Source organism: Pseudophryne corroboree, chromosome 11 (assembly GCF_028390025.1).
Source record: "Pseudophryne corroboree isolate aPseCor3 chromosome 11, aPseCor3.hap2, whole genome shotgun sequence".
NCBI lineage: Eukaryota > Metazoa > Chordata > Amphibia > Anura > Myobatrachidae > Pseudophryne > Pseudophryne corroboree.
This window is the reverse complement of record NC_086454.1, coordinates 349,392,373-349,405,528: the sequence shown is the minus strand read 5'-3', so window position 1 is coordinate 349,405,528 and position 13,156 is coordinate 349,392,373. Positions and strand designations below refer to the sequence as shown.

At 46.6% G+C, this 13,156-nt stretch overlaps 1 protein-coding gene across 5 annotated transcripts in view; it reads right to left on the bottom strand.

Moving 5' to 3' along the window:
* Positions 1-13,156, bottom strand: part of LOC134969794 (DNA topoisomerase 1-like) — a 202,797-nt gene that overhangs the window by 164,176 nt on the left and 25,465 nt on the right. For 4 of the 5 annotated variants that reach the window (XM_063945972.1, XM_063945969.1, XM_063945970.1 and 1 more), the window contains 4 exons: positions 9,485-9,731; positions 8,662-8,705; positions 7,355-7,459; positions 2,911-2,986 (listed from right to left, as the gene is read on the bottom strand). In XM_063945972.1, the coding sequence (XP_063802042.1) occupies positions 2,911-2,986; positions 7,355-7,459; positions 8,662-8,705; positions 9,485-9,731 (472 nt within the window). Of the gene's footprint in view, positions 1-2,910; positions 2,987-7,354; positions 7,460-8,661; positions 8,706-9,484; positions 9,732-13,156 lie in introns of those variants that run through there. The other variant, XM_063945973.1, reaches the window with a different exon arrangement.

Below are 13,156 nucleotides of genomic sequence, written 5' to 3'. Positions count from 1 at the left end.
TTTAAAGTGACGGGAGATCACAGGGCGCAATAAAATTTATTTATTTTTTTTGCACCGATCGCGCCCATAGAGATCGGGTTTAGCACCGTAAAGCAGCTGAACTTGACCAAAGTGCTGGGCGCGGGCGCGAAAAGTGCTGTTTGCACTTTTTGCGCATATCAGCTTGCCACCCCTCAGAGGTGCGAGATGGAATGCAGGCACCAGCAGCCATAGCGCCCGAATGGAGCAACAATTGAATTTCTCTGTTGGGTACCATCTAGTGGCTGCCGGAGCACGCTGCAATTGAATCTCGCCCATAGAATTTGACAGCAGTTAAGAACTAAATGGCCGAACCAGTCTGCCCTTTAGGGTTAGAGCATTAAGGGTGGTTTAGTGGTTTGTAATAGGGTAGTTTGGGGGATGGGGATAGGGTATTAGGGTTAGTTGGGGGGTTTAGGTTAGGTGTTAGGGTATTAGGGATAGGAAATTAGGGTTGGTTTAGCTTTAGCAATGTGGGTTTAGATATTAGGGTTAGGGTTATTAGGGATAATGTTTAGGGTGAGGGTTAGGATAGGGATGCTCTAAGTCATTGTTTAGGCTTGTCATGTGTTAGCAGATCTGTTGTAAAAGCTAGATTTATCTGCTGTCCCCTGAAAATCCATGTTTCAAGTATAGCACTGCTTGAGCACAGGTGACCTAATAGTTTTGTTATTTTAGCACTGATGTGATGTCACGGACTGTCTTCGAGCATGGATATCCATAAACATGGTTTGTTATGTCGCCCCTTGCATCCATTTGATGTCAAATTGCTTTTCAATGTTTGTGTAGACCAATATAATGTTTACATTTTAAATGCGGTTTTATTTCTATTTTATTATTATCACCAGTTATTTATATAGCGCATGCACATTCCACAGGTCTTTACAAAGAATATTTGCCCATTCAAATCAGTCCCTGCCCCAGTGGAGCTTACAATCTAAATTGCCTATAACGCACACACATTCACGCGGGATGCGGTCAATTTACCTACATATCTGGAGGGCATAGCTGACCCTGTGGGGGCATAGCTGACCCTGTGGGGGCATAGCTGACCCTGTGGGGGCATAGCTGACCCTGTGGGGGCATAGCTGGCACTGTGGGGGCATAGCTGGCACTGTGGGGGCATATGTGTTTCTGGCACTGTGGGGGCATATGTGTATCTGGCATTGTGGGGCAATGTGTATCGTGCACTGTGGGAGCATATATGGCACTACTGGGGGCATTTGTGCATCTGGCACTACTGGGGGCATTTGTGCATCTGGCACCATGGGGCATTTGTGCATCTGGCACTGTAGGAGTATATCTGGCACAGTGGGGGCGTATCTGGCACTGTGGGGGCATATGTGTATCTGGCCCCCCACATGTGTATCACACCCCCATTTTCATTGGCCACGCCCCATGTGGCAATTGGCCACACCCATTTTTTGGCCTTCGCCGCGTGCACACATTACCTATAAGATATTTTTTCTATTTGCACCACTGGGAGGCAGCCATTTTGGGTGAGAGAGAACAATCAAAACATTACTTCCCTATATTCACTGGAGTGAACACCTGCCACAGAAGGACCCACCCCTTACTGGCAATAGATATGCCCATAGGTGGAGCTAGAGACGCCTTTTGGGTGGAGCATGACATGCTGCATTCTGCTTACGCCTACAATCTCCCTTAAACTAGTTTTCAAAAGTAGGCAAGTATGACACACATACAATCACTCATTATGTGGACAATTAAAGCTTTGAGGACACTTTGTTTGTTTACTCTGTTAAAGTTAAAGAATCATAGAGCCAGCACACTAAGACTGTGGTTGTAGGGGTTGGCACAGCAGTCCACGGGCAGCCTTGATCACCACTACCATAGGTCACATGCCTGGCACCATTTGCCATACATTCTGAAAGCTAAAGGAATTTGGGAACTCAAACGTACTTTCTTATTCAATACTCCTATATCCCCTCAACTAGGGACATTGCCACCACTAAATTAAACCTGGAAGACTGAGTAGACAGCCTGCACAGACAAAACCGCAACCTGCAGCATTCCGGCACTGAACAAGACACCAGGGCCTGTTCTTGCCCTTGTGGCGCCACGGGCAAAATGTCAGGGGCGTGGCTTAATACGGGGGCGTGGTCAGTTACGTAGCGCCGCTGAAAGAGAAGAAGAAAATACTATAAAAATAATATACTTACATCCTCGCTCCTGATCCAGACCGCTGCAGACCTCCGCCGGCGTCGCTCCTCTCCTCGGAAGGATGCATAGACACTAGAGGTCAATTATGACCCCTAGCGCCTGTGCAACAATGCTCTGCAGTGCGCAATTACGTCATCGAGCACTGCACAGCAAAGGTCCACTCCACGAAGGGAAACTAGACGCGTAGCGTCTGGTTCCCTTCACAGCGGGGGACCAGCGGGTGGGGGGGGGGGGGGGGGGGGCACAGTTGCGGATCTTGCCATGGTGCGGTGCCCTCCGGATGGCGGCGTCCCGGGCAAAAGTCCTGCTTGCCCGTGGCAAGATCCGCTACTGCAAGACACATACAACGTCACAGATGAAGCACAATGGGACTTGGCGTGAGAAAAAAGCCGCTTCTGCTGCATAGTAGCACTTTGTACGCAGATTCAGACTCCATCACACACAGATATACAATTGATGCACGGCAAATTGATCCGTGCATTCTAGCAATGCAGTTATGTCGCTCGCATTAGTTTACTTTCTGCAAATAAGACGCACATTCTGAGCATGAAAGATGCCGCCTCTCGGCGTAAGAGAGTCACCTGGGACGTGGTGCACCGAGAGGGGCTGCTTGGCGCAACTGAAGCCACAATGTGTGAGAGGTGGACACATCGGTAGCTACTAACCTTTATTTTTTTAATGTAAATCTCAGTAAGACGTGTCCCATACCTTCCCATCCAGCTTGCTCGTCGTCTTCTTTCTTGGTTGCTCTTCATCTTTCTCAATCTTTATTTTCTTCTTCGACCTGCAGAGGAATTTAATATGCGCTATTATTCTGACAGTAATATCCAATATTCGCTCATGTACAATATGGCCTTAACAGGCAGCATGAAATGGATTAACGGCCCTGTAATATTGTTACGGTAAGATGATGAATGTACAGGGTAATTTGCAATCAGGGTGTTGTTCAATTGCATCCAACCACTTTCCAGTCTGACAACAGAGTTTCTCTAAAACAGAACGTCCAAGTTAGATTACAATTGATTTGCTGTGTGTGGCACTGCGACACCTGTTTCCTCTCTTTGAGTTTCACATTATTATATGCTGCTATTATAGCAGTAATCCTGTACGCTGTGTGTGTTCTCAGCGATTTCACAAGATACGTCTTTTATCCTTAAGACTGCAGATTCTATTGTACTGAAAAACCTCTGCTGAAAGGTCACATACACCAACTGTGTAAAATGAGTAGTTAAAAACACTCTACTTTATATACCTCATTATATGTTATGTACTTACCAGAGACTAGCCAAAAGAGGTGACCGAACCTGAGGCTAAGGACCAACAATGCAATTCTGCCCCCACCCACTCAATGGCCACTGGAGCAGTTGTGCAGAGGAGGGGGGGGGGGGGGGGGGGCAGGTACTAATTACTCAAGCCTGTTGGGAGGGGGCTGGGGGCAGGGGCAGTTTAGAACTAGTGATGTGCACCGGAAATTTTTTGGGTTTTGGTTTTGGATTCAGTTCCGCGGCCGTGTTTTGGATTCGGACGCGTTTTGGCAAAACCTCCCTGAAATTTTTTTGGCGGATTCAGGTGTGTTTTGGATTCGGGTGTTTTTTTACAAAAAACCCTCAAAAACAGCTTAAATCATAGAATTTGGGGGTCATTTTGATTCCATAGTATTATTAACCTCAATAACCATAATTTCCACTCATTTCCAGTCTATTCTGAACACCTCACAATATTATTTTTAGTCCTAAAATTTGCACCGAGGTCGCTGGATGGCTAAGCTAAGCGACCCAAGTGGCCGACACAAACACCTGGCCCATCTAGGAGTGGCACTGCAGTTTTCTAGCGAGAAGATGAGTACTTCCATCCTCGTGTGAATCTGAACCACTAGCCATGAACATAGGCCAGGGCCTCAGCCGTTCCTTGCCACTCCGTGTTGTAAATGGCATATTGGCAAGTTTACGCTTCTCATCAGACGCTTTGGATTTTTGGGTCATTTTACTGAACTTTTGTAGTATACTTGACGACACAGAGGTAGAGCAGTGGACTACTGTACCGTACTGCTATATATATATATACTGGTGGTCAGCAAAATTCTGCACTGTCCTCCTACTATATACTGCGCACAACTAAAATGCAGCACAGGTATGGATGCATAGTATACTTGACGACACAGAGGTAGAGCAATGGACTACTGTACCGTACTGCTATATATATATATATATATATATATATATATATATATATATATATATATATACACACTGGTGGTCACAGCAAAATTCTGCACTGTCCTACTTTATACTACAATGCAGCACAGATATGGAGCGTTTTTCAGGCAGAGAACGTAGATATTTGCAGCACACTGAGCACAGATATTTGCAGCACACTGAGCACAGATATTTGCAGCACACTGAGCACAGAAACTGAGAACGCAGCCACGTCCTCTCGCTATCATCGCCAAAGCACGAGTGAAAATGGCGGCGACGCACGGCTCCTTATATAGAATACGAATCTCGCGAGAATCAGACAGCGGGATGATGACATTCGGGCGCGCTCGGGTTAACCGAGCAAGGCGGGAAGATTCGAGTCTGCCTTGGAACCGTGTAAAATGGGTGAAGTTTGGGGGGGTTCGGATCCCGAGGAACCAAACCCGCTCATCACTATTTGGAACACAGACCAATGTTACATGTTCAGTCTGTATAACTGGGCATTGGCCCTCTATGTGGCGGCTGAGACCGATGTAGCTAGCCTGCGACAACGTAAATCACGACACACACTAGCACGACACATCCCAGTATGCTCTAACAGCAAAGCTATGCCTGGGCACGCTGGGATGTTTAGTTACACAGTAGCTGGAGTTCCACACGTTGCCTAGCCCTGTTGTAAAGCCATGGATCAAACCGGCTATTCCTCGGGTGTGATTTCCTGCCGGAACAAGCTTAGTGGGGTATCTGCTGTCTTATGTTGATAATGGCTAATAAAACGATTTACTGAAACTGCAACTAACCTAACAGACCACGCCAAAGCTACATTAGTGTAACCCAATATTTCTGGATCAGTTCCTATTCAAATGTTAAATAGGCTACAAATCAGTTTAATGTTTTGTCTATGAAGAATATTTCCACCACTTATCCACCAAAAACTCAGGTCTGACCCAGGTTTCCCACCTGAGTCAGACCCTGTTTACACTGAACCAGTGTCTGCCTGGCACGTCACTCACAGACACTCCCCTTGAGGCGGACCTGCATACACAGCCAATCAGCAGCTTTTACGCATAACCCAGATTGCCCCGTTTACACTGCACCCTTACCCTGGTAGCTACCAGGATTGGATCCCCTGGTCTCTCAACCCTGATTCATTTGCAAGGGCCCTTTTACACTGAGCCACAACCCGGATAGACCCAGCGACAATCCAGGTTATTGCAGCAGTGGAAATTGGGTCCACCCATTCACAATTATAGCAACAGTGGCGGATCCAGGGGGGGGGGGGGCACTCGGGCCCGTGCCCCCCCTGTCATTTGTGGCCGTTCTCCCTCCGTCCATCCGTCCCCGCCGCACAGGGAGATGACGGGCGCCCGCTGAGATTGTTTTACCAGCGGGCGCCCGTCTCCCTGCACAGCGGCAGCCGGAGGCAGGAGCTCAGTACTGAGCTCCGGCTTCCGGCGCTGTCACTGTGCGGCGTGCGCTATGGGAGAGACGTCAGTCATGACGTCTCTCTCATAGTGCTGAGGATAGGACGCCAGGAGGAGGTCTGGAAGCGGGAACGGGGCTCGGTAAGTATGTAGTTTTTTTATCTTTCTTAGTGCAGCGGGGGCATCGACTGGGGGCAAATTACGGGGGGGCATTACTACTGGGGGGGCCTCAACAAGGGGCATTACTGCTGGGGTGGCATTACTACTGGGGGCATTATTACTGGGGGGCATCACTACTGGGGGGGTCATCTATTGGGGCATTACTACTGGGGGCAGCTACTAGGGGACATTTGTACTGGGAGGCATCTACTGGGGGCAAACTACTGGGGGCCATTATTACTGGGAGGCATCTACTGGGGGCAAACTACTGGGGGACATTATTACTGGGGGGCATTATTACTGGGGCCAACTACAAGGGGGCAAACTACTGGGGGTAAGCTACAAGGGGGCAAACTACAAAGGGCTAACTACTGGGGGCATACTGCAGGAGGGCATTACTACTGGCGGCGTAACTACAGGGGCATTACTACTGGCGACGTAACTACAGGGGCATTACTACTGGTGGCGTAATTACAGGGGCATTACTACTTGGGGGCTAAACTACAGGGAGGCCAAACTACTGGGGGCATAACTACAGGGGCCAAACTACTGGGGGATAACTACAGGGGCCAAACTACTGGGGGATAACTACTGGGGGCTAAACTACAAGGGGGGCATAACTACAGGGGCTAAACTACAATGGGGCAAACTACAGGGGGGCATTACTACTGGTGGCTAAACTACAAGCAGGCAAACTACTGGGGGCATTACTACTGGGAGGCTAAACTAAAGGGGGGGGGGGTAAACTACTGGGGTCATAACTGCAGGGGCATTACCACTGGGGGCATAACTACTAGGGTGCTAAATGACTGGGGGTATTACTACAGGCAACATTACTACTGGGGGCAATACGGGCATTGCATAAGGGGCACCACTACTATGGGGTCTATATAAGGGGCACTATCAGTACAATGGACATTGCATATTGAGCGCTACAACTGTGGGCATTGTATAAGAAGCGCTACTGTGGTGGGCATTATGTGTATTACGGGGTGCTAATACTGTGGGCATTATTACGCTGCCCCTCACACACTGCCCCCTGTACCCAGCACCTCACACACTGCCCCCTGCACCTTGACCCTCACACGCTGCCCCCTGTCCCTCAAACGCTGCCCCCTGCACACTGCACCATGCACCGAAGCCGCACGCAAATGTACTTGCCCCTTCCATGGTGCCCCCCCTATTTTCTTCTTCTGGATCCGCCCCTGTATTAGCAACAGCTGAGGAAAAGCATCGGTGACCTCACTGCCGACGCCAGTCCCGCTACACCATATATTAGGATTCATTGACGTATCTGAAACAGTCCTGACAACCCCACATGGAAGAGCGGCTCCGTAGGGAGGACTGCAGGTAACTCATCAGGATCACACCTACTTGAAGTCATCTTCATCAGCCGCCCTCTGTCTCGCCCTCTTTTTGGCTTGTTTTTCTGGCTTTTTCACCGGTACAAAGTCTTCATCTTCAGTCTCCATTTTGACACTAATGGGGATAAAAAAGATCTAAGTACTGTACTGTAAGTGCAATACAAAACCATCAGTGGGCCTCTTATATTGTGTAGCTGCATTTAACCTGTAACATTACATAGAGATGATGTCATGCGTGATGTGTGACACGTGTGTGACAGCTGCAGTACATTGGCTGTTAATGCAAGGCACACTATATTTCTATGTATGCACATATATGGAGGGAGGAGGGGTGTGCTGCAAAGCACAAGGGTTTTCTCAGCGTTCACTAAATATTTTGGGATCTATTTAGACCTCTGCGGTGACAAGGCCATCGTAACGTATACGAACGCTGGGCAGCTGCCCAAGACCCCACAATTCTAGGAGCCTTAGAGCAGAAGCGGGTGGTGGGCACACAGAGCATCTCAGTCAGACAGTAAATGACTGTCCGCATGCTGATTGGTGGTTTGCTAGAGCCATCCACCAATCAGAGTGAGGCATTCTCTACCTGCCTCCCAGCCTGAAGTTAGACAGTGAATGGCAGTTAGCATGCTGATTGGTGGATGGATCTAGCCATCCACCAATCAGAGTGCTGATAGCCACTCACTGTATGGAAGCATGTGGCGAGACGGAGCAGGACTGCATGAGGGGCATGTTTTTGGCTATCGTGTAAATCATATTTCCCGCTCAGGCTACAATGCCGCCTCAGCTAAAGCATCATTTTGCAATGCATCCGATCAGATACATTTAGTTCCTGCAGTTCTAATTAAACAGTATTGTGCAACCTCCCAACCTTACTGCACAGTTCCATAACAGATCAAAGCCAATCTAATTGTCCAATCAGATTGTAAGATGCAGAAGTCCCTCTCTGGCAATCATACAATCATAAATTGCGTCTTATGTTAGCAGGACAGCTCATAGTAGAGATGACAATGACAAAGCCATGTACCTTTTATGCCAATCTATAGTCACCGGAATACGTGGGCACACATTTACCAGCCAATAGGATCTAATGCAGCAAAATCTGATGTGCCTGAGCACGGGGGCACGGTATGAAGGCAGAGGAGCCCATCGCATCTTGGGAGCCTCACAAAGCTTTTTGGTTTAGTGCCAGTCCTGGTCTTCACCAGATTATACCCAAGGCTAACCCTGTGGATCCCATGGACCCCAAAGAAGAAATCCTGACTTAGTATAGCAGTGCGTGAGAGATTAAAATTGTAAGGACAGGACGTGACTTACCTGGATGCGTCACCCTTTGCTTTGAATGCATGGCGTTTGTTTGTCTGGAATAGGAATATAGCAATATAAGTATCTACCATACATTCAGAAAACACAGCAATCAGGCCAGATACCCACTCACAGGTAAATAGTGTATTCAAAGATTTTGGCAATATGGGGTCTGTTCTGGGAGCTGGGCGTATGGCAAGGGCCCCAACTTGACCCATGGGCCCGAGTGAACCACACATGCTGCACCCATTGTAGGGATTGTAGTATTCTGTATTCGTTTTTCCTAAGGCAGGAGACATACAGGATGACTGCTGTATTAGGCTTTTGTTTAATAGACCTGATATATAAAGTTACCTGATCCATGCAGAAGTAGTTTTAGCCTTGATAAATAGACCCGTGACTAACCTAACATTTAATATTACTGGAGACTGAACTGCGCTTTGAAGTTGGTGTGGGTTATTATACCTAAAGACCATACATTAAATAAAATAAAATCTACTTCTTCAATCACATTTTCTACATTGTACGGCCCTAACGTTAGCTCAACAGTTTAAAAAAATAAAATAAAACCACCTAGAGCCAAATAAAGTATTCTTGAAGTAGTGTCACCGTACTAATAACCTTACACCGCAATAGAAAGGACAGATACCACCCCACCCCCATCACTTCTAAATCGGGAAAACCTTACATCCATCCTCAGCTTATCCTATTATATAATACACAGTCATTGTGTCTTGCACATCTGGCCATAGAAAACATTGTCTGGCTACAGAGGCATCTTAAAGTCAGTAAGGGTGAAAAGTTTATTGTGGCTTTTCTGCACAAATCCACTTACTTTGTTTCTTCTCTCAATCCCTTTCTTCGTTTTCCCTTGGTTGTCGCCGTCTTTTTTCTCATTGTTTCCATTCTTCCCTTTGTGTTTCTTATTTTTCCCAGATGATTTCTCAGTCTCATTTTCCTCCTCCTCAGCGGCTTTCGCTTCCAACTCCAGAGCAGGTTTTTTTTTCTGTTTGTCTTTGGTTTTCCTGGAGACGGCCGGCCGGGTGCCTGTGTCATCGGTCTGTATGCCTTGCGTCATTGCTCTGGAAATACAGTATAATGGAGACACACACGCTATGAGACATTGTATGCTGCCACAGAGCTGCAATCATCATTGGCGGTCTCACATATTCTTACCAAGTTATTCACTTTATTAATGAAAAGTAGTCATTATAGGACGCCGTTATGTCGCCTTCATAGCGAAGAACCGAGAAGTGGCCTCCAGCTAATAGTCATTTTGAAGAGACTACAGTATATACAAAGTTTAATCTTCCCCAATTCATAGCTTGAAACTGAATCACAAACGGAGCATAACTCACCCACAACAGCTTCCTATTTATTACCCTTATAATATACCACAGAGATTTTCAACCTTTTACACTGAACAAGATCTAAATATTGCCAAGGCACACTCAGATATAATGGTGATGCGTGGTGCAGTTGCGTGTCCTAGGATGTCATGTCGCAGCTTCTCCATAGGTAACGCCTGAGCCACATCTGAGAAAGCCAGAAGAGCCCAACACTGCCCGGGCCCAAAATTAGAACTGTCTCTGCAACCACTAAACCCACCAGTATTGATCATTCCAGGGCCTCCGTAACGGCAAAACACTGACGGGCCTGGCTCTGCTTCTATGGCGGCACACCTGGAGACTGCTCAGGGCACACTAGTGTGCCACGGCACCGTGGTTGAAAAACAGTGATATACCAGAACGTGCTGCAGGGGTGTTCCGAGGCCATATATAACCGACAGCGCCATGAACAAACTTTTGCTATTGCTACAGAAACAAACGTTGAAAATATTCAACACTCTCCTCCACTTTTCCTTTTTAGAAATTGCAGTAAATCTACTCCAAAAAGTCATCATTAAAAAAACAACAAAAAACAGTAATAATTTTATAGCATCTTAGTATTTAATTTATCAAAAAAGAAACACTTACCTTTATGCTATTCTTTTGGGTGGGGGAGGAGGGGGGTATATATTCATGTACTTCTCACACATTTTCCTAGCTCATCCTATCTCTGCTTCACTCCAGCATTGAACAGACGTACGTACATACTTCACTTTATACAGTCTTTGGTCTGCAGGATGTATTTGCGCTCCAAAGCAAATTTTATTTTGTTAGAAATATTTTCTGTCATATAATATACAGTATATATACTGTATATTATCAGTTACTTATATAGCGCACACATATTCCGCAGCGCTTTACAGAGAATATTTGGCCATTCACATCAGTCCCTGCCCCAGTGGAGCTTACAATCTATGGGGGACATTTACTAATCAGTGATAAGAGCGGAGAAGTGAGCCAGTGGAGAAGTTGCCCATGGCAACCAATCAGCACTGAAGTAACATCTATAATGTGCATACTATAAAAATGATACAGAGCTGCTGTTTGGTTGATGGGGCAACTTCCCAACTGGCTCACATCTCCGCTCTTATCACTGCTTAGTAAATGTCCCCCTATATTCCCTACCACATGTACACACAGACACAGTCACACATTGGGTTTCTAAAATGGGTGCAGTGTGTGCGAGACACACGGGCCCCCACCCCGCACACACTGCACCCATTTGCTTAATACTTACCTCTCTGAAGTCCCCCGTCGAAGCCATCCCTTTTTCGGCAGCGCAATAGAGTTTGAACAATAGGGGGAACAAACTCTATTGCACCTGCTGAAAACCCCAGAAAGATGGCATGGCGGCCATTTTTCTGGAGTTTTGCGCATGCGCAGTAGCAAAATCTTCGGGAAAATGGGCGCTGTGCCGTGTTCCCGGAGGTTTGCGCATGCGCAATAGAGTCTGGTCTCAGACTCTATTGCCGCTGCGGAGAAGGATGGCACCGCCGGGGGACCCAGGAGAGGTAAGTATTAACTGCTGTGCCTCGGTCAGAGAGGAGGGGGCCCCTGAAGCAGAAGGCTGCACACAGGCCTCCTCTCTTAAAACGCCCCTGCAGTCACACTAGGGTTAATTTTGTTGGGATCAGATTAACCTACCAGTATATTTTTGGATCGTGGGAGGAAACCGGAGTACCCGGAGGAAACTCACGCAAGTACGGGGAGAATATACAAACTCCACACAGTTAGAGCCATGGTGGGAATGGAACCCATGACCTCAGTGCTGTTAGGCAGTAATGCTAACCATTACACCACCATATGTATACATATACATTTTATTTCTTTTCCTAGCGCCGCAGTGTAAACTGTGGGGTTAATATTACAGTTCGCGTGACCCTTGTCCCACATTTATGGTCAGTTTAAGGCAGCATGTTTGTGTGTTATAGGATGTGCAGGACATTTTGTCTGTTCCTATGGGTTCTGTTCAGACTGACGTGTGCAGATGGGACGGTATTGGCCTTAAGTCATAACACAGTGGCCTTCAGACCAGGTAAATAGATGGATTTAATATATTATTTAGCTAGAATCATAAACAGAGTAATACTGCCCCCTGCCGCTAATACAGTACAGCATCAATGTACGGGTGTTATATAGTGTGCACACATTTCTGGGGAGACACTGCTCATAGAGGGACATTTACTAAGCAGTGATAAGAGCGGAGAAGTGAGCCAGTGGAGAAATTTCCCCATCAACCAATCAGCAGCTCTGTATCATTTTATAGTATGCAAATAATAGATGTTACTTCAGTGCTGATTGGTTGCCATGGGCAACTTCTCCACTGGCTCACTTCTCCGCTCTTATCACTGCTTAGTAAATGTCCCCCTTAATTTCAAGAAGGATAAAAGGTTGTGACGGGCGACACATCTTGGCCTTTTGTGACTGGGTGTGTTCTATTGTCCACACTCTTCAATCTGGGGGTCTGATCAGGACAGAAGGGGCACCAGGGAGTGTTGAAGTCTAAATCTTAGCTAAGTATATACTAATAATCTGTATCTATACAGATGATGGGTTCCCTGGGGTACCTTTTGCACAGTACTCCTGCGCATGCAAAGAACCAATAGAATAGCATAGCGCCTTGAAAAAGAACACCCTAGTGGTGGTGAAACGTTGGTGACACTGCACTATGCACTTTATTTGAATACACATCTACCTATTTTGTGAAGTCCGAGGAGTTCCGCCTGGTCCTTTGCATGCACAGGTGCACTACATCATCTGTAGTTATGCTGTGAGGAAGGAACCCCGGCCGCTGCTACAGAACAGCGAGTGCCATAAACTACATTGAAAATATATATATTTTTTCCCCCTGACAAATAGTGAAGTTCAGCGCCACTTGTAATGCACCCCTTAGTATAAAAAATGTTTTTTTACAATTTTTCTTTTTTGAATTCTATAAAATTATTCAACACTCCCTATGGTATGGGGATATCAGCTATCCCTCAAGTAAATAGCAGTGGTAAGCTGCTACAAAATTGCAAAAAGTCTTTGGACGAAACGCGTTGGGGATCCGCTACTGTGACCTCCAACACTTTGAAAGATAAAATACACCTCCATTCTTATACTTATACATTTGTTCT